Source organism: Electrona antarctica (assembly GCF_951216825.1).
Source record: "Electrona antarctica genome assembly, chromosome: 1".
Taxonomy (NCBI): Eukaryota; Metazoa; Chordata; class Actinopteri; order Myctophiformes; family Myctophidae; genus Electrona; species Electrona antarctica.
In genome coordinates, this window is record NC_136806.1 from 31,646,230 (window position 1) to 31,672,052 (window position 25,823).

At 45.6% G+C, this 25,823-nt stretch overlaps 1 protein-coding gene across 1 annotated transcript in view; it reads right to left on the reverse strand.

The window, feature by feature from the left end:
• Positions 1–25,823, reverse strand: part of fat4 (FAT atypical cadherin 4) — a gene marked incomplete at its 5' end in the record, with an annotated part of 141,231 nt that overhangs the window by 53,097 nt on the left and 62,311 nt on the right. Inside the window, 4 exons of the mRNA XM_079512858.1 lie at positions 97–284; positions 3,572–3,922; positions 5,295–5,556; positions 14,129–14,260. Coding sequence (XP_079368984.1) covers positions 97–284; positions 3,572–3,922; positions 5,295–5,556; positions 14,129–14,260 — 933 coding nt within the window. The remainder of the gene's footprint in view (positions 1–96; positions 285–3,571; positions 3,923–5,294; positions 5,557–14,128; positions 14,261–25,823) is intronic.

Here is a 25,823-nt window from a genome sequence, read left to right on the forward strand (position 1 = left end):
TGGACATGCTCAAGTAAAGTGAAAATACATCAAAAATTTGACTTAAGTACAGTGCTTAAGTAAATCTAATGAGTCACGGTTCCACCAATGATATACCTGGGCGGTGCTGGTGAAGCGTGTCGCGGGAGGCGGGGCCAAGTCGTGCACAGTGACGACCAGGTTGTAGAAGGACTGGGCCTCGCGGTCCAGGGCCTTCTTGGTCTGGAGAACACCCTCCTTCGTGATCTCAAACTGGCCCTGAGGGTCGCCGGACGCGATGCTGTAGCAGAGCTGGGCGTTTAGACCTGGAAGACAACATTATTTCATTGATCGGTCTCATGAACGTCATTTTTTTTTTATTCAATGTATCTCAGTAAAAAAAAAATCAGGAAATGAAAATGATTCATTTTTCAGGAAATGAAGAAAACCATATATTTTGAAAACAAAGCAACAATGCCTCAAAGTTGGTGTTGTAACATTATATATATTGTCAATTACTTCCATGAGAGGGGGAGAGGTGGTGGAGGCAGCTGCTTTAGAATATTTCTGAAACAACACACATACGTAAAGGGTGCTCAATAGCACTGATTTATATATATATATATATATATATATATATATATGATCTTGTATAAACAATAACAGGATAGCAGGATAACGAACGGTGAGACCATACTAGAGGTTAGTCACTGATATTTTTAAAGTGCTCCTATTGGTAGAGATGCATAATATCAGTTTGAATTAACTGCTTTTGTTCGTTATCGTACATACATTTCCACAAATTGTGCATGCACATCAGCAGGAGCTCTGGTTGCTACACTAGTCCGTCAAAGTGGATGATTCATTCCTGTACCATGACACGATTGCTATCAAAAGACAAACAACACTGTGGGCCACTTCCTAAAAATGATAGCGCCGCCGAGCAATTTGGGAAAATCCCTCTCAAAAGAGCAACATTTATTTAAATGACATAACTAGAGTGCGACTAAACCCCAATGTAGCGAAGCTATCTAGCCTTAAAATCGGCCCTAATCCGCACTACTGCCCTGGAGCCAGGGTTAAAATGAGCTTAAATTGAGCGTCTGTAATTCAACTCAACGGGGTATTCATGTGGAAAGCTGGCATCTTCCCACACTCTACCACATATTTACAGTACACAAGCAAGCAATCCCTTATCAAAAGCCTAGAGTAGCACTTCTTCTTCCATCCCGGTCTTTACGGCCGCAGTCTGGGGGTCAAGGGTCCGGGACTTAGGAAGTGCTAACAATGGCAGTGCGTTGTTTTGACAGTGAGAAGCGGAGGTTATATCTGCGAGTCTGGGACATGGTCAGACTGCCCGGACGCCAGCGAGGACCAAGACAGACTGGGGTTGAGTGTATTTCCCAGGAATGTAGGTCACAATAACCACATTAGGTCTGCTTGAAGTGGTAATTACAGTAGGAAAGAGTAGCAGGGACTGTTAAAATGCCATCCGGCACTTGAGAAACATGGCCACACCACCTGATATCGAGAGATATCTTAATCCATTTAATCGCATGCTCAAAGGGTTGTAATTTTGTCGAATCACTCATGCATGACATGGAAAAATATAATAATAATATATATGTAGGTGTAATTGCTACTCTATATCCAACTGTCATAACAAAGTGACAGCCCAACATTAAATTAGGACCTTTCACACAACTGATTTATGGACTATGACAATAAATTGTATAATTATGTCACATGTTGCATAAATGCTCACAGTTTATGGGATATTCCATCACCACACTGTCCAGTTACTGTAATTGTGACTGCTAACCCTCTCATGTCTGTTCGTAGTAACATGTAATGGTGGAACCTTGTTGTGGTGTTACCGTGTTTCACATGTGTGAGTATGTTTGACTACAACAACCATCAAATGCCTAAAATGCACATGTAAATCATTCAGTGGGTGTTCTGAGCATCATTAAGTAAGTAAGTAAGTAAGTAAGTAAGTAAGTAAGTCAGTCAGTCAGTCAGTCAGTCAGTCAGTCAGTCAGTCAGTAAATACATTAATAAATAAATTAATACACAAAACAAACAAACAAATGAACTAGTACATTTTGCGGATCTTGGGATCCACATAGAAACGACATGTGGTCAACCTGTGGCATCATTTTGTCTATGACTTATTGTATCTCAATGTCTTCACTATGAGGGAAAGGTTTCAGCACGATCGCAGCCCCATTAACCTCAATTATAACATTTTAGTTAAATATAAAAAATATATATATATAAAACATATGAAGAAAACGAAGAAAGAAGAAAAAAATAAAACATTTGTGGAGGTATTTCTGTGGCCTACTGGCAGCATGCACATGTTGTTAAGTTTGCTGTGGTGGTCCATCGGTTTGCGAGATTAGCTCCAGTCAGACAGACTGAGTTGTGTGTAAATGTGAAGCAGGGCGTTGCTGAAAAAAGGCACTTGTGCTCTGCCAACCTTCCCTGGGGAAAAAAAGAAATCACACCCGTGTGAAGTCTTATCATCGTACATCATCCAATACAAAAATTAATTGGATCATGAATTAATTTGTCAACTTATGTTATTATCTTTTAACCATGATACAATGTTAAAAGAAAATATTCAATGAATTTAATGTTAATATAATTATATATAGTCCCGAGCGGAATTAAAACAGTTGCACTGTGTTTAGAAAAGTCGATTTGCTCGTCCACATATGACGTACATTCTCCTTTCATTATCAATGGCAAATGCCCCACCCCCGGGCAATGCAAAGTCTTAATCGGGGCCCTGAATGTACTGTATGTAGATATTACATAACGTTGCTGTCGGGAGGATACCACCTAACTCCATTTTTTCATAAATCAGTGCTATTGAACACCCTTTACATCTGTGTGCTGTTTTGAAAATATTGAACCAATGAAAATTTGTAAAAAGCGCTTTCGCTTTGGACAAAACCTCTTAACTCCATTGGACCCTCAATCTGTCTGCTAAAAGAACTAAATCCCTCTCATGCAAGTTTATTGACAATATATAAAGTCACAACACCAACTTTTTTCCTGAAAAGATTATATTTTTCATTTCCTGAAAAATGAACATTTTGGATAGTTAAGTGCTTTATTTCCGACCAGAGCCATAGAGTTACGACATTGAGGGGGCAGAAAACTGAGCGCTCGAGCGCTGTTCATGCGGCCTGGAGAGTGACAGCCTGGACAGTGACTGTTCATGCGGCCTGGAGAGTGACAGCCTGGACAGTGACTGTTCATGCGGCCTGGAGAGTGACAAGCTGGAGTTTGAAATACATTGTTTTCAACGAGGACGGCGCAAGTATCAGCAATTTTAGGCATGTGTGCAACATGCCAACCGTTTTAAAGTATTGTACAGTGACAACTAAAGTCTCTATAATTTTTATGTTGTACTACTACTAAAAAACGGCCGGGCTGTTGCCCGAGTCCAGTGCATTCTGCCAACTTCCGGTCCAGGACATTGTCACTCTTCGCAATGCTCTTCGCCAATAGAAGTCTATGTAGAAGAGCCGCCATCGGACTGGCCCCATGAAGTGAACGGAGTTGTCGTAACTCTGTCTTACTCTATGGCTCTGGTACGTACCATCGTCGGCATCGCTGGCTCCCACGGTGACAATGCTGGAGCCCAGGGGCAGGCTCTCCGAGACGGAGGCGCTGTACGCCGTGGCGTTGAACGCGGGCGGGTTGTCGTTCACATCCAGGACGTTGAAGTAGACGCGCACGGCGCCGGCCTGGCCGCCGCCGTCCCGCGCCTTCACCGTCAGCACGTAGTATTGCTGGGCCTCGTAGTCCAGCGGGCGCGTCACGTTGAACACGCCCGTCACCGCGTTCAGGAGGAAGGTCTCGTCCTCGTCGTCCTCGTCCACCGCGTAGGTGATCTCCCCATTCGCGCCCGAGTCGGAGTCGCTGGCCAAGATGGCCGCCACGATGGAGCCTGCATGGGGACACAGTTGCACCAGTAACATTAAAATGGTATCTCTATTTTTTTTAATATATATATATAAAAACACTACACTACATTTCTGGCTGTATGTTAGTTCTCTACCGGGAAAGCGGTGTGGCCAAATGATACATAACATTAGCAGCCAGGTTTTCAACCAGTGGCCCTTGAGGGGGTTCCAGGTGGTCCCCAGCTAAATGAACCAAATGGACCCTTATTAGTTATTTTACTTTTGAGAGTGTAAAATGAACCCAAATGGACCATTACGGGTCCTTACGGGTCCATTTGGTTTCATTTTACGCTCTCAAGAGTTAAGTCATTGTTAAACATCTGCATTACTTAATTTACAAGAAGTCTACATAATTACACAATGGAATTGTGGACAAAATCCTATATCCAACGATAACAAAAGTCTTTCGTTTTGGGTCAGCAAGTCTAAATGTCATGGTCCGTGGCTTAAATGACAAGTCTAAATGTCATGGTCCGTGGCTTAAATGACAAGTCTAAATGTCATGGTCCGTGGCTTAAATGACAAGTCTAAATGTCATGGTCCGTGGCTTAAATGACAAGTCTAAATGTCATGGTCCGTGGCTTAAATGACAAGTCTAAATGTCATGGTCCGTGGCTTAAATGACAAGTCTAAATGTCATGGTCCGTGGCTTAAATGACAAGTCTAAATGGCATGGTCCGTGGCTTAAATGACAAGTCTAAATGGCATGGTCCGTGGCTTAAATGCTGAAAAAATAATGGGCCTTGATATGAAAAATGTTGAAAACCACAGGAGTAGGGCATTGGTTTATGAAAGAAAAAAAACAAGCAAACATGAAAAGCTGAAATGTGGCGATACAAGGTTTCTGCCCGCGACAGCGACCATTATGCTTCACGGACGGCAGTGGTGGAAAGTAACTAAGTAAGTACATTTACTTAAGTACTGTACTAATTGTGAGGTATTTGTACTTTACTTGAGTATTTCCAATTTCCAATATTTTTACTTCTACTCCACTACAATTATTTGAAAACTTTAGTTACTTTGGAGATTTTAATTTTTATTAAAAACATACATTAAGCACTCCAACAATATACATTTCGGCGCATCGCAACGCATTGTGAGCTTGTAGATCCGCTATTTTCAAAAGATTTTGTACACATTATCTGTACTTTTAGTACTTTAAGTACATGTTGATGCCGATACTTTTGTACTTTTTCTTGAGTACATTTTTAATACAGGACTTCTACTTGTAACGGAGTACATCTACATTGCAGTATTTATACTTTTACTTAAGTCAAACATTTGAGTACTTTTTCCACCACAGACGGACGGCACTCACTGTGACGGCGTCACTCGCACACTGGCGTGAGTCCTTACCCGGCGCGGTGTCTTCGAGGATGTCAAAGGAGTACGTTCCACGCGAGAACCTGGGGGTGTGGTCGTTGACGTCGCTGACGGTGATGTTCAGCCTCATGTCCGACGACTGCTTCCCGTCGTCGGCGCGCACCAGGAGGGAGTACTTGGAGCGGCGCTCCCGGTCCAGCTTCTTGGTGGCGATCAGGTCACCCGACTCGGGGTCGATCCGAAAGCTCTCCTCCGCCCCGCTGATGATGGTGTACGTCACGAGTGCGTTGGGACCCTGAAGAAATGGAGAGAGAAGCTGATAAACAGCCAAAAGACACTCTCGTCCCATCGAGAAATGACAGTTACCGCGTGGGGGTCCCGGGGGGTCCCGGGGGGTCCCCGGAACAAGCAGGAAAGCACCCAGGGGGCCGGCCCGGTCCCCGCCTCCGAAATGGTTGAGAAATGACAGAGTTATCGTGTGGCGGTCCCCAGGGGGTCCCTGTACTGTACTGTACTGTACTGTACTGTACTGTACTGTACTGTACTGTACTGTAATGTACTGTACTGTACTGTACTGTACTGTACTGTACTGTAACACCCGACATCATCATATATACAGTTAATATGTGTGTGTGTGTGTGTGTGTGTGTGTGTGTGTGTGTGTGTGTGTGTGTGTGTGTGTGTGTGTGTGTGTGTGTGTGTGTGTGTGTGTAGGCTGCGCAACAGTGACACTTGGTGGTGAAAACCAACCAAACACTATTTTCGTGCTCGGACACAGCGAGCCAGGGACACAGCCAGGGACCCAGGGACACACATAGCTGTCTATAGGAGACAGTGGTTGCACCACTCAAAATCATGGTATAACCATGAAAGAAGAGAGTCACAGTTCAGTACGTTTCATCATTGTTTGATATTTGAGCGCCTGACTCAGAGGAAGTACTGTAACAACCTTACCTCAAAGGATTTTGCATGGTCAAATGTGCATGTTTACAAGATAAAAACCATAAACGTAACATCGAGGAGGAACGGTGAGTCAGTGCTTGCCGGGTTTACACACATTCATTGTTTCAAAGTGACCCAACTCTATCTCTCAGGCAGCAAACCAAAACCAAATCTTAACTCAACATTTGCGGTGCTTTAAAAAAAAACAGTTTGTTTCGTCCAAGTTCTCAGGCTACATGGCGAAACACAGGACAATACGTTTAACTTGTTTCCTGAAAGCGCTGCCTCAGATATGAACTCTCAAGAGCCACGGGTTGTCCAGCAGCATCATGGGATATCACAAGATCAAAGTTACACCATGTTAGCGAGTGTCATGTCCTCAGAGTGGGCTACCTATCGGCCCCGGATGTATGACACACTTGTTCAAGACACTCTTTAGCCCATTTTGAGGCAGATTCTTAAAAAGATGTATTCAAAATCCTGACAGTTTTCTGAAAAACCTCTGTTTCTATGTCAGTGGTGCTCAACCTTTTTCATGTCAAGGACCCCAAACATTATATGTAATTGGCCGCCGACCCCCATCTGAAAATATGTTGTTCCAGGGACCCCCAAGAAGCAAAGATTTGAGTTAAAAACGTTCACTCTGAAATAATATATTGAAAGATTTGCGCCACATTTTCACGATTTTTCAGCAGATCTACAAGCTCGTAGCGTGGCACTCGGTGCCGCGCTATGAGCTTGTAGGTCTGCTATTTTTCAATAGCTAAAGTAAAACATAATGCTTAACACAGCCAGTGCGGGAATCGGTTTTCTACGTGGTTCGAATCCTAACAGTCCGGTGCGGGACACGTAGATGTCCGTTTAGCGCATGTTTTTATTGATTACTTTCAATCGCCTTTCTACACACCCGGGCACTTTAACAACTAGCCCTGGTTCATAGCACAACACTCCGATCACGTGATCCCATGAAAAAAAATTAAAAAAATGCCTCTCCCCCTCCCTTCCTGAAAACAGGACGGGAGGGGTTTGGCGTATTGTCACGTAATGGCGGCTCGGAGACTCCCATGCAACTCAGGTCAACAGAATCGCTGCATAACAAGCCGATCGGCTAGGTGCACCTCTCATCTTATTTCTCTCTCTTTGTTTCAGGGAGGGGAGGGCTACCTCCTGTTTGTTTCAGCGGAGGGAGGGGAGGGGTCTTGTGTGTAGTGTGACTGTGAGTGTCTGTCGGTCAGATTTCTCCTTTTTTCTTCATACTCAAACAAAATAACTATCACGGATTGTATCGTCCCTCGGCGAGCGGTTATTTCTTTATCACTCTGAAATAATATATTGAAAGATTTGCGCCACATTTTCACGATTTTTCTAAAACAGCAGATCTACAAGCTCGTAGCGTGGCACTCGGTGCCGCGCTATGAGCTTGTAGGTCTGCTATTTTTCAATAGCTAAAGTAAAACATAATGCTTAACACAGCCAGTGCGGGAATCGGTTTTCTACGTGGTTCGAATCCTAACGGTCCGGTGCGGGACACGTAGATGTCCGTTTAGCGCATGTTTTTATTGATTACTTTCAATCGCCTTTCTACACACCCGGGCACTTTAACAACTAGCCCTGGTTCATAGCACAACACTCCGATCACGTGATCCCATGAAAAAAAATGAAAAAAATGCCTCTCCCCCTCCCTTCCTGAAAACAGGACGGGAGGGGTTTGGCGTATTGTCACGTAATGGCGGCTCGGAGACTCCCATGCAACTCAGGTCAACAGAATCGCTGCATAACAAGCCGATCGGCTAGGTGCACCTCTCATCTTATTTCTCTCTATTTGTTTCAGGGAGGGGAGGGCTACCTCCTGTTTGTTTCAGCGGAGGGAGGGGAGGGGTCTTGTGTGTAGTGTGACTGTGAGTGTCTGTCGGTCAGATTTCTCCTTTTTTCTTCATACTCAAACAAAATAACTATCACGGATTGTATCGTCCCTCGGCGAGCGGTTATTTCTTTATCACTCTGAAATAATATATTGAAAGATTTGCGCCACATTTTCACGATTTTTCTAAAACAGCAGATCTACAAGCTCGTAGCGTGGCACTCGGTGCCGCGCTATGAGCTTGTAGGTCTGCTATTTTTCAATAGCTAAAGTAAAACATAATGCTTAACACAGCCAGTGCGGGAATCGGTTTTCTACGTGGTTCGAATCCTAACGGTCCGGTGCGGGACACGTAGATGTCCGTTTAGCGCATGTTTTTATTGATTACTTTCAATCGCCTTTCTACACACCCGGGCACTTTAACAACTAGCCCTGGTTCATAGCACAACACTCCGATCACGTGATCCCATGAAAAAAAATGAAAAAAATGCCTCTCCCCCTCCCTTCCTGAAAACAGGACGGGAGGGGTTTGGCGTATTGTCACGTAATGGCGGCTCGGAGACTCCCATGCAACTCAGGTCAACAGAATCGCTGCATAACAAGCCGATCGGCTAGGTGCACCTCTCATCTTATTTCTCTCTATTTGTTTCAGGGAGGGGAGGGCTACCTCCTGTTTGTTTCAGCGGAGGGAGGGGAGGGGTCTTGTGTGTAGTGTGACTGTGAGTGTCTGTCGGTCAGATTTCTCCTTTTTTCTTCATACTCAAACAAAATAACTATCACGGATTGTATCGTCCCTCGGCGAGCGGTTATTTCTTTATCATGATGATCAACGCCGGTCAGATGGAACAATGCTAATGCGCTGTTGTGTTACGGGAGTTGGGCAGGCGGGCAGCAACACTAACCGCGTCACAACAGTCTTTCCACCTCGGAGGAAAAAACAGCAACACCACCGTCCCTCGGCGAACTCGGCTAGCCGAGTTGGAACGATACACAGCGTCTGACATAAAACCGCTCCTAATTAGGCTTTCTGTTCAAGAAGAGTACGTTACTACAAAAGCAAGCTTTCCTTTGAGGTATGCTGTGTGATTCTCGCTATAAGAGAATATTTACTGTGGGCCTCAGAAAAGGTCCTTCGTTCAATGCATCACCCTTAGCACCACAAGGCTAGCTCTGCCGAAATGGCTAGCAAGAAATGTGTTAAAACAACAAAAGGGGTTTCCGTCCAGAATGAGTTAAGCGGAAGCCTCCGTCCGTGGTCTCCCCTACTACTAATCACAGAAACCAAATCCCCGTTTGCATTCTGCGATTCATTGTGTCCTGTTTGCTTTACTAGTGAAATTGTATGAGGCATGATGAAACCATAATGCAGTAATGACATGCAGGAACAGTGCTGTGTGATTACAACACTAGATTTTCAACTCCACTGAACTGCGCATTCTAAGATGAAAATGTCTTTGAAGCAAAAAACTCTGGCCCGCAATGTTTTTGGCTAATAATGTAGGTGAAGTGAAATGAGGACATCCTAAAAGGTGAAATGAGTTGAAACTAATTAAAAACATATTCATATTCTGTAGTAGTAAGAAGTTCTTCACAAGTCTTATCTAGGTAGCGTAATGGACTAGGGAGAGAAGGGAAACATCAACACAGCAGCTGAATGGTGATATTCTCATGGGGCTCCCTCTTAGTCTTTGAACTTGTACAGGCTATAGTGTTCCTCTATAAAGGCAACTAATAGATCCCCCGGTACTTTGGACAAGTACAACCGCCAGGACACATGTGGAAGCTAAAGCAGGGGCTTTGGAATTGGAGAGGAGAACTGAATGCGATATGACAACTGAATAAGCCCGATGACAGAAGTTGACATTTATGTTTGTCCTGGGCACAATAGCATCCTGAGAAACATCAGACAACTGTCTCTGCCCATGTCTTTCGCCGAAGAGCAAAAATGGCACATCAAAAGCTGCAGCTATTCACCGAGATGAAGCGAAGGCTTTAAGTTACAGCTGGTAAAGAGCTAAGTTAAATGTGGCTCTTTCAGCTACCCGTGAAGTCTGGGCTGCTTTTTGATCGTGGCAGGACAATGGCGAGGCTTATGCAATGTGCTTTGCATTAAGTGCTTTCTATACCTGCGGAATATCTTAATATATTCCTTTATTGGTTGTAGATACAGTACTGAGGATACATCACATTATGCATAAAGAAAAATATCTTAGTGTTTATGTCATGTCATGCAGTGAATCGATCGGAGAACTAAAATACATTCCAAATTCCAAATATGGTATTGGTATACATACCAAATACATTCTGTCCATCATGAATGGAAGTTGGATGCTAGTATACTAGTTCCCCTCCTTTTAATCCCTCTACATCAAATCTCTCTGCCAAAAATAACTGATCTACAAGCTGATCTCGTTGCTATGCTATTTCTGCCAAATATTCACCCCCCAGAATAGGGACACGTCCGAGCGGTTAAAATATTTGAATATCGTTCTCTAAAACAGTCCCATTCCTTTAAATAGACACAATGAGAGACACTGCAAAGATAATGAACCAACCAGCCATGCTGAGCACAGTGTTTGTCTCCAACGACCTCTAGATGGAGTACATATTAAGAGACCCAAGTTCATGTCTGACTCCTTATCTCTTTCCCATCACTGCTAGTTTTATGATGCCATTTTGACCTTGCCTCTCTCTCTCTCTCCCTCTCTCTCTCTCTCTCTCCTTCTCTCTCATTGCATTAGCAGAGACACACTCATAGATCCAGACCTAGTAAAAAGGGGAGGCGCAGGGAGATTAGGAGGACGGACGGAGCGAGCCTCTGCTCATCTAAGGACCCCGCTGTCATCAATCAGGAGTTCCACGTCTGGCAATCCCATCAGCCACCTGGGCTGCGGCCCGGAATCCAACACCCGCAGTTTGCCAATTAATTTCTCTGATAGGGTTCAAAAGCAGAGCATGAGAGAGGTGGGAGGGAGAGAGACGGAGTAGGGGGTCCTCCCATCGTGGCCTCCCGTTCAACACTTTTCTTAATGTGCGTGCGTGCACACAATCAGGCATGTGCGCCGCGAGAATGACCATGCGTGCGTGCACACACATACTGTAAGTTAACCAACACTGACCGCTCCCTTGACCTTCGCTAAAGACTACTTTACGGCCCTCCGAAGACATTGTCATTAAGGGAGTGTGTGTGTGTGTGTGTATGAGGGGGGGGGGGGGGTTGTGTGGCGTGTGGGCGGGTTGACCAATTAAACAGCAGACTTCCACGGAGCAGCAGACTCGAGGAACAGAAGGAAAGTCATTTAGCAGACGAGTGGTTTTTGGGAGCAGGCAGTTCCTATGAGGAGCGGAGAGGTGCGAAGCAGACAGCGCCGCCGGGGATTCTAGCGCTTCCGGAATGCAACGTTGAGCTGAGCAGGCGAGGCGAATCATAACGCAAACAGCTTGTTGTCACCGAGGCCCTCCAGATGAACCCTTGTTCACGGTAATGTCTCAGCTCGACTGTCGCGGTGTAAATCCGCTCGGAACACGTTCATATGCCTTAGAAATGGCGGCGGTTAGAACGAAAGCGAAGAGAGGAGTGCATGATACGCCGCCGCTTACAAGAGTTGTGTGTCTCTGGAACACATTACTGCTCAATGTCAGGCTGAGGTTACTTTTTGGAGGCCTCTCCAAAAAAACACCCATTGTTGTACTTTTCTTCATTAAGAGAGCTTTACCTGCAGAGTGTTTTCCACATTAGGTCACCACGTTAATAAAATGTTCGCGTTCTCTACAAAAGCACAAAAGGTAGTGTATTTCTTTTCAAAATGAGGTGAGAAACATTTTTCAGAGAGAGTCCGACCTAGCCCGCATTATGGGGAGAAAGAAATAAAATAACAAGAGAGCAATCTCTTTTCTTTTAACCCGTACGCAACCTTTTACTTCTTTGGGGTGGAAATGGGTGTAGCGAAAAACGGATGCTAAGAAACAGCATTTTAATACCCTCACACATGAATCCCACATGTAGCACTGTTAAATTGGATGGGATCATTATGATGTCTGAATTCAGCCAGTCAGCTGGCCAACAGCTTGCACTCTTGGCTGCTCCAGCTCTGGCTCACACATGTGGCTTTCTCTCAGCGAGGGCTCCAGTGCGTTCCGTACGCTTAGTGTCAGCGCAACTTAAGTTTCCTGCGTTAGGATGTGGGCAAAGTGTTGGCCGGACTTCTGCCTGGCTCTGAGCGCAGGAGCTGGAATGAAACACAGGCTCCTATTTAGCGACCCTATTCATGGCAGTGTTCAAGTTTGGGATAAACATCTATAACCTGTAATTCTCTAAAGACACCGCTAGATTCTCTTTTTTAGGTCTTATACGGCTTTTCTTTTTTTTGCATGTCTTAGTCCCACTGCGGGCAGCATGCTACTTCCCCTCAACAAAGGGTTATTGTTTGACCTTCATCATCATCTACTAGATATTAGCAAATAAATCCACTTCTACCCCTGAAGTCTAGATAATGTGCGTGTGAAAGTATAACATTCACCTTTTGAGTTGTGGAACACAGCTCACGCAGACGTGCCCCTCAAAAGTCAAACGTGAGGAAAAAGGGAACGACAGTGAAAGAAACACTGCTCAGTTTGATTTCACCACCACATGTTAAACCTTTCAAGATCAAAGTCTTGAGGTCTCTGGCATTGGAGCAAAAAAAAAAAAAGTAATCAATGTCCTTAAAATCCCCTTATTGAAAATACTGACTTGATTCCAGGCCGAAGATTTACAGTCAATATACAATTTTGATAAAAGAGAAAACGGACAAAATTGGACTACGTGGAGTTTTTCTCACATTGAGACCTAAGCGTAGGGGTGAGGCAACAGCTGCGCAATAAAAGACGTGTGGCCTCATAAGTTAACATTAAGTTTGATTCCATATTCCCTCTCTCACACTAATCTTCCTCCTCTATGGCCTGACTTTCTTTCCACTCGCTTCCCATTGTGTCGTTTGGCATTGGGCTAAGGTACCGCAGACCTTGGAGAGGGAGGGGGGTAGTATAGGCCTGCTTCTCACTCACTGCACGATTTCACGTCCACATCCTCCTGCCTAAAAAGCATGGAAAGATGGAGGGGGATGGATTGGTAATTGAGGGCGATGCCCAGTGATGCAATGTGAACTACGGGGGCCGCAGAGGGATTATCGAGCAAAAAATAAATCAATCACTAGTCCGTTTGCGCTCCATGTCGCTCCGCGATGACACCATGGCCTTTACATGCCTTGAGTAATGTCAAAACACAAGATACTATGGGACTCTCTCTCTCTCTCTCTCTCTCTTTATCTCTGTGTGTGTGTGCATGCATGCGCGCGCGCGCGCGCGTGCGTGCGTGCGTGCGTGCGTGCGTGCGTGCGTGCGTGCGTGCGTGCGTGCGTGTCTGTGTGTTTGCGTGAGAGAGAGAAAGGGAGAGAGATAGAGAGAGAGAGAGAGAGAGAGAAAGAGAGAGAGAGATTAAAGTGAAATAGTGAAGAAGAAAGTCCTTCCTATAAGTGTATGGCAAGGACTACTACTACAACAACAACAACAACAACAACAACAATTATGATGTGGCATCATTATTGACGTAGCGGAGAGGAACAGGTTAGTATGCTACGGCCTGATTGTGACCTCTGCCATCATTGTGCACTATGTAGTGACATCTTGTTGAACCTTATAGCGCCACCAACCTGTCCATGATATAAAATCGACTTTATCTGTTGCTCCTCTACTATTGTCAGAATCACACATTTAGCACATAAATGATGTATAAAAATGATAATAATCTCTACTTCCAGTTCCTTGATCACAGACGCAAGATCAGAGATATCGATTATTGACAATATTTGGACTCAAATCCTGCACAAATAACTATAATATAACTTATCGATGTGAACCCAAGCAAGGTTCACGTCATTTAAGTGCAGATCTAAAACTTCCTTCCTGAAGTATTTTTGGTTCATTTACTCTAGTAATGCATGTGCCTTGTGAGTGAAAGGCTATAAGCATATTGACAGGCACAATAGAAAAATGTTAGGACGGAGCAGTGCAGCAGCTACGGTACCTCGTCTGCATCCGTGGCTGTTAGCTGCATTATCTTGTAGCCGTCTCCGATGTTCTCCTCGATGGTCACGTCCAGAATATCGTTGGGGAAAACAGGTGGGTTGTCGTTGACATCCTGAAGCGTGATCTCCACCTGTGGGTTGGGGGGAGACAGAGAGAGAGAGAGACAGGGGAGAATTCATAAACGAGTCTGTTTCCATAAAAAAACCCATGTCAAACTTTGCCTGCTAGACCCGCTAAGTTAACCAAAAGAAACAAAAAAAGACATTGTCCTCCACACCCGAGGATTTGGATTGGTGATTGACAAGCAGCGGGGGAAATCTTTCCTGAATCCTACGTGGAACTACAAACAAAGAGGCCGGAGGAAGAGAGATGGTAATAGTATAGTATAGTATTCACTATTGTTCCAGTCTAGCAGCCTCCAAGGTATTGTGTTGCTATCTAAAACCACGAATCATCTCATCTACTATTTGTGTGGAGACTAGTAAGTAAGTAGCTAAGTAAGCCTTGCAGAGCCATGAGCCCCATAGGGCAGGAGCCTATCTCCTGTTTATGTAGCGTGAGGCAGCTTGATGTACACGTACTGTACACCCCCTGGACATGACGACGCTAGTATGTCGCAGGGACTTAACCCCAAACCAACCCTTGATGCTGAGTGCCAAGCATTGGGTCCCATTTTTCAGAGTATTTGGTATGAACCGGCCGGGGATCGAAGCCCGACCTCCCAGTCCCAGTGTGGACACTCTAACCACAAGGCCACTGCAGCTGGTACAGACTGGAGGCTATATACTAGTGGAGAAAATATCTATTATCAGAATAAGACCTACAGTATATGCTTGCTTGTCTTAAGAAGAAGTCTCAAGAAGCGAGACTCCGACTCCCATGAAATCCCTTCTGGCTCTTATATCCTCGTTAAGTTCTGGAAAATGATCACACTTGTTGATTGTACACAGGCAGGTAATCAGGGACCTTAAATCATTCTAATCATTTGGCTCAGCAGAATGTAAAATTGCGTGAGATAAGCACAACTATGGAAAATGTACATTATGTTTTCTGTGACCTAAGGGAAACAGCTGTCTCTGTGCTCACTCTGCAGTACAGTATGTGACGTTGCAGACAATTTGGGTGTCACAAACTCATTTTCAATGTCGGAGTTAGAACAGCATGCTTCAAGCATATCATTCTTCACTCTTTATCACATGCGAGAGAGGGTCAACGGTTTGCTTCGTGCTTCCCCATATTTTCAAATCCATTTCTAACTCAGAGAGTGTACAAATGTAACCAAATGGCTCCTTACCATTTGAACCCTGAGGATTGTACTGTGTGGATCTCACTCAGTATAGTTGTGTGTAGCATTCCAGACAATGTGATCCCAAGTGGGAATCCAACCGACGACTACCCTCCAGCCACTGAGCCAAGCAGGAGTACAAACAAAGTAGAACAGGACCGGCTACGGTACAGAGCTATGCAAATGTCTGGGGGAAAGCGGCAGACAGTGAGAGTGAGGCAGACATTTGCGGTGTCAGATGTTCCCCCGTCTAGCCTGGCAATGTTACATTTCCACACATATCCCACCACTTAAAATGTGATCCACCCCCCATCTCATCCTCTAACCCAAATATATATTTCAAAGCCGGTAAACACGGCTCGATTTTGAATCATAACAGACATATTTTGCCCCACATTCTCTTGTTTGTTGCTTCTGTAAATATGGACAAGCCGTGTTCAACCCATTTAGGACGGGGATGCATCTGTGCCACTTTAGCGTTTAACCACTTTAACCATTATTTTAAACTTTAGCTGTTGAAAAATAACAGATCTACAAGCTCGTAGATCTGCTATTTTTGGAAAATCGTGAAAATGTGCCGCACATTTTTGAATATATTGTATATTCTTTCACAGTGAATATTTTTAACTCATATCTTTGCTTCTGGGGGTCCCTGGAACAACATTATTTTCAGATGGGGGTCGGCGGCCAATTACATATAGTCTTTGCGGTCCTTGACATGAAATAGTTTGAAAATCACTGACATAGAAAGATTAGGTTTTTCAGAAAACTATCATGATTTAGAAGACATTCTGTAGAACTTGGCCTCAGTCCTAAATGAATGTGTTTAAATTCTCAGGCAATGGAAATCACTAGGGGTGTAACGATACATTTTAACAGCGATACGATACGTATCAGGATACATGGTTGACGATATTTGTTCATTATGGCCATACGACACCATTCAATAATTTGAAATTGATGCAGTAACTATTCAGCAAATACATTAAATATGTGTGAAACTTGTGGTACAGTGCAGGTTTTTAAAAGTAAAGATGTATTATTATGGATATAAATAAGTAAAAACAGTGATTCTCTGCCAAATATATGGATATTGAATTTGAACACATGTGGACAAACCCACGCCTTGACATGAACACAGAGAATACACACATTTTTCGATAGACAAATTGTAGCTAGATTGTAATGGAAAAGTAATTAAACCCATCTTTATCCTTTTTCTTCTTAAAATTGCTAAATGCAATGCACAAGTACTTAGTATTGATTAAATTGATTATTTGAATTTATTTCCATTGCAAAACGATTTGATACTGATTATTTCCATTACAAAACGATACGATACAAAGTCAAACGATACGATATTTGCTGTTGACATATCGATTAATAAAAAATCGATACAGTTACTATTATGGTTACACCCCTAGTAATCACCGTGCCGGCCTTGGCCAGGCGGTTCTACTGTTCTGGTGCAGTGGCATTGGCCTTGGCCAGGCGGTTCTACTGTTCTGGTGCAGTGGCATTGGCCTTGGCCAGGCGGTTCTACTGTTCTGGTGCAGTGGCATTGGCCTTGGCCAGGCGGTTCTACTGTTCTGGTGCAGGGGCATTGGCCTTGGCCAGGCGGTTCTACTGTTCTGGTGCAGGGGCATTGGCCTTGGCCAGGCGGTTCTACTGTTCTGGTGCAGGGGCATTGGCCTTGGCCAGGCGGTTCTACTGTTCTGGTGCAGTGGCATTGGCCTTGGCCAGGCGGTTCTACTGTTCTGGTGCAGGGGCATTGGCCTTGGCCAGGCGGTTCTACTGTTCTGGTGCAGTGGCATTGGCCTTGGCCAGGCGGTTCTACTGTTCTGGTGCAGGGGCATTGGCCTTGGCCAGGCGGTTCTACTGTTCTGGTGCAGTGGCATTGGCCTTGGCCAGGCGGTTCTACTGTTCTGGTGCAGGGGCATTGGCCTTGGCCAGGCGGTTCTACTGTTCTGGTGCAGGGGCATTGGCCTTGGCCAGGCGGTTCTACTGTTCTGGTGCAGGGGCATTGGCCTTGGCCAGGCGGTTCTACTGTTCTGGTGCAGGGGCATTGGCCTTGGCCAGGCGGTTCTACTGTTCTGGTGCAGGGGCATTGGCCTTGGCCAGGCGGTTCTACTGTTCTGGTGCAGTGGCATTGGCCTTGGCCAGGCGGTTCTACTGTTCTGGTGCAGTGGCATTGGCCTTGGCCAGGCGGTTCTACTGTTCTGGTGCAGGGGCATTCCCTTGGCCAGGCGGTTCTACTGTTCTGGTGCAGGGGCATTCCCTTGGCCAGGCGGTTCTACTGTTCTGGTGCAGGGGCATTCCACGTCATGCTGAGCCTAACAGGAATACAAACGGAACAGCTGTCGAACGTTCCACAATGGGTGACTGTTTTTTTTTCCTTTTCAACCAACCTGAGTAAGATATTTACAGGGCAGACAATGGGCCTCAAGGCCATAAGACCTCCGAGGTGGGGGGATGGGGCTTGGCAGACCAGCAGATACAGTACTATAGCAGTCTATTCATATACTTTGGACATTATTAACAGGATAAATGCCGTCCCGTGTCCCCACAAAATGCAGCCTGGAGCTCTTTCCTCACGACTGCCACTGTCTTCCTTTCTGACTTCATCAAAGTAGATCAAAATAAAGAAAACACTGCATGTTCAGAGAGATGGCTGAAGTAGTATAGTCTTGGAAAGATAAACTGCAGTGTGGACATGCTGGACAATGGGATGGAACCTACGATGCTTTTATAGGGCCACCGCACCAACCACGACCAAGTTCAAGTGTTTAAAATGTGAAAATTGTGGCTATCAAACATAAATATAAAAATCACACCCGTGTGAACTGAGTGGTGCAGTGACGTCACACACTAACCATAGCAACCATGCTCACCACGTACCACGTACAGGTACACGGGCACACGTACAGGTACACGGGTACAGACAAAGCTGGTTGTTGGAGTGGTTTGCACCACTCAAAAAGTATCTGATTATCAGTCTATATTCCCAAAAGTTAGCATGTATTTTAATTCAGTCTGATCAGAGATAAAGATGAATGAACAGAGGGGGTGATATCAAAAGCAGAGGAATGGACCTGTCCCCAATACCCCAAATCGAACCCTAGTCACAACCATCACGGCAGAAACAGAACCGATTACAGTATGTATAGGAGTAGGCAGTGGCACATGCGCCGTATAAACAGGTCACACCAACTTCGGCTTTCGACTCGACTCCGGGCCCGAGCCCTGCAGGGACCCTGGGCAAAGTCAACAAACAATGAATATTTATCTCCGCCCATGTGTGTGTGTGTGTGTGTGTGTGTGTCCCACCCCCTTGATGTGTAAATAATGCAAGGCCCACTTCTGAAGAGGAACTAATTAGGGCAGAAGTGCAAGTTTTGAGAAATAATTATGTCTCCCGTCTTCCAGTTTGCATTACCCAGGCTCCCGCGGGACAGGAGACATATCAAAGAGCTGCGGTGAAAAATTAATCGGAGGAAGTGGAAGCGGAGACGGAGGGAGCGAAGAGCAGTTCGCGGGGAGAGACGGAGGGGAGAGGAGCTTTGGTTCCGTGGCATTTCTCCAGGGCAGACGCAGGACCCAGGACCCGTCCCGGACGCCCTAGCCAGGGCAGGTGAAACACATTAGTTTACACGCTAAAAGATTGTGTTTCACTGACTGCTGTTTCAAGTTGCAAGCTCACTGCTAACGGGCTGCCAGGGCTCTATTATTTATGGGGGCGGTATGAATGATTCACGTGTCAAGCGGTTCCTGACCGCTGTCCATTACCATACCTTAAGTGATGGGAGATTATATCTCAGAAATAGCAAGGAGTTGGAGAGCAGCATTATCTTCATTAAATAGCAAGGAGTTGGAGACTGCAGCATTATCTTCATTAAATAGCAAGGAGTTGGAGACTGCAGCATTATCTTCATTAAATAGCAAGGAGTTGGAGACTGCAGCATTATCTTCATTAAATAGCAAGGAGTTGGAGACTGCAGCATTATCTTCATTAAATAGCAAGGAGTTGGAGACTGCAGCATTATCTTCATTAAATAGCAAGGAGTTGGAGACTGCAGCATTATCTTATGGATATGGACTCCATATCAAGGAGTTGGAGACTGCAGCATTATCCTCGGACGTCAAGTTCATTCAAACTGCAGTTTGGTGTAGCTTGGTTTTCGATCGCTGGGACGCCAAAATGTGCTCCGCACGATAAACGTTGGACACGCAGAAGCACACACACAGGCTACACACTTTAAACGAGGATAAAAAATGACTGAGAAATTAAAAGATCTAAGATAAGCTCTTAAATGGCTAAGAAGACGTGACGCATTGATCTAGTCGCTAATCTGTTTAAGATGCTGTGATAGATGTGTCCGTGAGGGGTATGACTCAGATCCCCCCCCTGGCTCTCTCACACTGCTTTCTCTTTTCAAATCCGTTCAACTTTCATAAATGCATGCCCTTTCAAAGTGTAAGTGGTGCCATCTCAAAGACAAAGAAGATTCTCCTGAAGCAGTGAAACCAGAGACAGACGTTTTCTGCTACCACGCTAAGCAACAGACACCCGCCCCCCCTCCCCCCTCCCCCGCCCCATCCCCCTGTTCTTTTAAGGTGCCAAAATAGTTTCTCCAGTCCACCCTGGTGCGTTACTTCAGTCTGCATTGGTGATCTGGTTACAGCTGTGTCTGGACTGCAGGAGAACACAACTTTTTCCCTTTTTATTATCTTCATGTTTTAGGAGATGGAAGTTAGCAAAAGGAGACATTTGTAACCCCCCAACCACCACCACCCTCTAGTGTGGCATACTTGTAGTTCTACCAAATACATGGCACAGAAACAAAGGTTGCAGGTCGCACATATATTCAGAGTTAGTGAGTCAGTCTTCTTTTTCCGACCAGCGGACAGTGATTAATTAAGTGAACACTGTTGTGCATTAACGATGAGTAATACAGTGCACGACTACAAGCTCTGCACGGGATACACATTCACATCATTATCTAAGCTATATGGTTAGCTCCCAAAAAACCTGACCTGACTGATGCAACAGTTGGACAATAAAACTTGAGCTCACTGCAAATCATAAAAAACTGGACGAGGGCGGCGCCACATGCAGGGAATAATCATCTCAAAATGATTACATATCCCATTAGAAGCTGTTGACGACTTGGGGTCAAGGTTGGAGGTAAGCACCAGCTTCCAGCTCTCATTATGCCTGGCCTCTGAAATTGAACAATTCCACTTTGGTTGGTCTGTAATATGGGTTTTTTTTCACTGTGGTGTACACGACCCCAACTTGGACCTAATGTGTCAAAAACTGGGATCACAAGCCTGTTCCACATAACACTTCATCATAAAATACAGCCAAAATCAGACATTGTTTAGAGAAATTACTCAGGCCTTGGCGCAAAATGAAAAAGCTTAAAAGTACAAAAGAATTTTTGCAATGCCAGAAAAAGGGAGTCGATTCTATAACCTATGAAACATGTGGTGATTCCATTAATTTTGAGGTAAAAAAACCCCCCAAAACATATATATCAAGAAAATCCAGTCCAAGCCTTAAATGCATGGGTTGTTTACAACAAAACGATGCTTATCTACGATTACGTTTTAGCAAGCGCGTTGATGGGCCTTGCGTAATCCAAAGTAGCCGTCTTTGAGGAGCAGTGGGAAAGGCTGGTACTACTTTGGCTGTCAACAAAGTATTCCACAGCAGAAGCCCCAAAAAGCATGAAGGCTCCAATTGCCCATGTTTCCCCCAAAAGACAGAGAGGAGAGATGAAGAGTCATGGCCGAGCCGTCTCATATTCACTCTCCAGACTGAGAGGTTACATCCCTTCCAACCGCGGTGACTGTGAACGCTTCCGAGCGCCACGCCCATCACAGCAGAGGTCAGTGAGGACGTCCCAGCTAATAACCAACAGGCATCTCCAAACTGGATGAATCGATCTTCCAGCGTTTCATCAGGCTATAGCGAACTCTATTCTCTTTGGGAAAAAAATCCTACTCCAGCGTTTCTGTGCTATTTAAGAGGCGGTGCATTTGTATGAAGGGATCTGTCATCCGCGCAACTTTGTAAATAGATTGCTGACTGTCTAGAGAAAGCCCAGGCTCTGTCTCTGTGTTAATCTGAAAACCGTATGGCACAATCCTGTGCAGGTCTGATGAATGCCCTGCTATGTAAGAGAAATGTAAAGTGGGACCGGGGTGATATAACGGCACATTCGACATAATTCATTTCCTCGCAACTCCCCAGACTCTCAGACAAAGACCATCTTTATTTCACTTTATCTTCACTTTCCCTTCCACCTCTCCTCGTGTTCATTTGAATGTTTGGACGTAACGTCCGAGACTCTTGGCCTGCAGATTTATAGGCATGTTAGCTTAAGAACCTGTGGGCTTGCTGGGTCAAGCGCACGGCTATAAGTACCATCTTGGCTCCCGTCTGTTGAGAACAAAAGGAAAATGTCGGTAAATAATAATAAAGGCGACAGGCCAATATAAATTATCCAACCCTTTTGGCTTTTTTTAAATTTCCTTTTCTTAAATACATTTTTTTTACAACACGTATGCAATCACGACTGGCATGATTTGTCAAACAACTGCCTGCAGTGCAATCCATCTCTCGACCGCATGCAGTCCTTTAGACTGGGCAGTGCGCGCGCGCTCCAGAGAGACAGGAATCCGAGCGTGCCGCAGACCGGGAATGTGCCCGTGAAAAAAAAGAGGCAGACAAAGCTGGACAATCGCCAAACCCCCAACACACTGTGCGAGCGAGAAGTCAGGATACGGATCCTATCCCCCCTCAAGTTCACCCCCCACCACCCAACCCCAAAATCTTCTCCAGTGGAAAAGAGAGAGAGAGAGAGAGAGAGAGAGAGAGAGAGAGAGGGAAAGGGAGAGGGACAGACAAAACTAAACAAAACAGGAGAGCCTGCAAACGATCACGAAGCACCTCCGCCTTATGTAACCAACACAGGGGTAGAGAGAGAGAGAGAGAGAGAGAGAGAGAGAGAGAGAGAGAGAGAGAGAGACGGAAGGATTGAACGACAGAAAGAGAGAGAGGGGAGGGGGGGTAGTATAGAGACAGACAATGGCCGACAAGTGGTTTTAATAAAGGGGGATCAGTGTCCTCTCTGAGGAGCACTTCGCCAACTGTTAAAAGATTGTTTGTCTACAGCAGGCCCCTCCAAGCCCCCAGCGAGCCCCCTCGCCAAGCGAGGCTTCCCTGGCGAGTGTGCGAGCTGCTTCTGCTGGGATATATAATCCGGCAGAACCAATAACACGCCGGGTCGTCTGGACCTGACCGGGGCCATTGGTTTTGCAGAGGTTCTACAGTGGGTCCGTTTGACATCCACCACCCGCTGCACATGATGGGAGGACTGCAGACAAAGCATGATAAATTGCCGCGTCTCGAATGAGTCCCATTATACTGTATCTGGGCCATGAGAGAGGTGCAGGCTGGCGTTCATCTTCACTGTAAACAGCTGTATTCAAACCCCCCCGCACACACACACACACACGCACGCACGCACGCACGCACGCACGCACACACACACACACACACACACACACACACACACACACACACACACACACACACAAACACACGGTTGTTCATACCTGGGAGATCTAAGCCAAGGAGAACATTATAATTAGGCCTTAATGTATGCGAGATCAGCCTACAGTTAAAGGGAAACTTCACCCTTTTTGCAAAAAATATATATGTTAATGACGTTTAGAAGAGTTAGAACACTTTCACTTTTAGATATTTTAGATTTTAGCAGTGACCCCGGTGTCTCTGATGTCATGGACACTGGGCTCACTTACTTCCTGGACTACATGTTGTCTCAGTAAGACAGACCTCCCCCTATCCACAAGGAAGAGCAGTGCACCAAAGCATTATGGGAATTGAAGGAAGTGAGCCCAGTGACGATGACATCAGAGATACTAGCTGGGCTCACTGATAACATCTAAAATATCTAAAACCACATATTACACACATAGACCAGCATAGGAAAGTGTTCTAAATCTTCTAAACGTCATTAACATATATTTTTTAGCAAAAAAGGTGAAGTGTCCCTTTAATGCTGGGACGTGACTGAAGCCAGAGTGCAATTCAAAGCTATCATCCATAATGACCACAGCCTATTACATGATGGTGCCACTGCCATAGTAGGCTACCGTATGCCTGGACCAAGAAGCAGACTTCAAAAAGCGGTGCACTTCTGTTACTCGTGAGATTAAAGGTACAAAACAATTAGCCTGCTTGTGAACTAGTATGCTTTGAAGATGGAAGGAAGAAAATTGATTTACTTTTATCAGTCCATTTGTTCTTTTTAAGGGTTCCTTGAAAAATGGAAGGAGACCATAACCAGCGCCGGGCGACGACTGGTCTCTATCTTGGAGCTGGCAGCTCTGCGTGAGTCTAGAGTCTTATCACGCCACTCTCTCTTTCTCTTTCTCTCACTCCCCCCCTCCTCTCCCTCTCTCTCTCTCTCTCTCTCTCCCCCCTCCTCTCCCTCTCTCTCACTCCCCCCCTCCTCTCTCTCTCTCTCTCTCTCTCTCTCTCACTCCCTCTCTCCTCTCCCTCTCTCTCTCACACTCTCTCTCTCTCTCTCTCTCTCTCTCTCTCTCTCCTCTCCCTCTCCCTCTCCCTCTCTCTCTCTCTCTCTCTCTCTCTCTCTCTCACTCCCCCCCTCCTCTCCTCTCTCTCTCTCTCTCTCTCTCTCTCTCTCTCTCTCTCTCTCTCTCTCTCTCTCACTCCCTCTCTGCCATTACCTTAAATTAGTTATTATTTCAATTACTTTAAAACACGTGGCCAATGGGAAACATATTTTCAGCACTCCAAAAATGTATAGCCTGTGATGGCATATTCTAATCAAAATGAACCTAATAGGTATTGATAGGAACTGAAAACCTTCACAGCAAAAGGCATAGAACCTGTCAGTTATCAATACATGAGACGTTTGTTAGGTAGGTGAAGAGCTGGACTAATACCCAGGAAGTTGTTGTTACAGCATAGGTCTGTGTCTACGAGGTGTGGTTGAGTTACCAGGGCGCCCACTATACTGTTTTCTTCCAACAGCGGGTTGGAGAGATGAATGTGTGCCAGAGCTGTCAGGAATATTTAGGAGTGGAAGATCCTTTCGAACAGGCTCCGCTTGGCCTTGAACCCAGCAGGATTTTTAACAGAGAACTCTTAAATCTATGGGATACAGATACAAGGCATGTCTCTTTCAAGCCAGGAGCTGGTTTGAGAGAGAGAAAGATACAGACAGAGAAGGAAGACAGACAGACAGACAGACAGACAGACAGACAGACAGACAGACAGACAGACAGACAGACAGACAGACAGACAGACAGACAGACAGACAGACAGACAGACAGACAGACAGACAGACAGACAGACAGACAGACAGACATGTACAGTATAGGTAGGTAGGTAGGTAGGTAGGTAGGTAGGTAGGTGGTAGGTAGGTCGGTAGGTAGGTAGGTAGGTCGGTTGGTCGGCCGGTAGGTAGGTAGGTAGGTAGGTAGGTAGGTAAGTAGGTAGGTAGGTAGGTGGTAGGTAGGTGGTAGGTAGGTAGGTAGGTGGGTAGGTGGGTAGGTAGGTGGGTGGGTGGGTGGGTAGGTAGGTTGGTAGGTAGGTAGGTAGGTAGGTGGGTAGGTGGGTAGGTAGGTAGGTAGGTAGGTTGGTAGGTAGGTAGGTAGGTAGGTAGGTGGGTGGGTAGGTAGGTAGGTAGGTAGGTAGGTGGGTAGGTGGGTAGGTAGGTAGGTAGGTGGGTAGGTAGGTTGGTAGGTAGGTAGGTAGGTAGGTAGGTGGGTGGGTAGGTAGGTAGGTAGGTGGGTAGGTGGGTGGGTAGGTGGGTAGGTGGGTAGGTAGGTAGGTTGGTAGGTAGGTAGGTAGGTAGGTAGGTAGGTGGGTGGGTAGGTAGGTAGGTAGGTAGGTAGGTAGGTAGGTAGGTAGGTGGGTGGGTAGGTGGGTAGGTGGGTAGGTGGGTAGGTAGGTAGGTTGGTAGGTAGGTAGGTAGGTAGGTAGGTGGGTGGGTAGGTAGGTGGGTGGGTAGGTAGGTAGGTAGGTAGGTAGGTGGGTAGTTAGGTAGGTAGGTAGGTAGGTAAGTGGGTAGGTAGGTAGGTAGGTAGGTGGGTAGTTAGGTAGGTAGGTAGGTAGGTAAGTGGGTAGGTAGGTAGGTAGGTAGGTAGGTGGGTGGGTAGGTAGGTAGGTGGGTAGGTAGGTAGGTGGGTGGGTAGGTGGGTAGGTAGGTAGGTATAGGTAGGTAGGTAGGTAGGTAAGTGGGTAGGTGGGTAGGTAGGTAGGTGGGTAGGTAGGTAGGTGGGTGGGTGGGTGGGTGGGTGGGTGGGTAGGTAGGTAGGTAGGTGGGTAGGTGGGTAGGTGGGTAGGTAG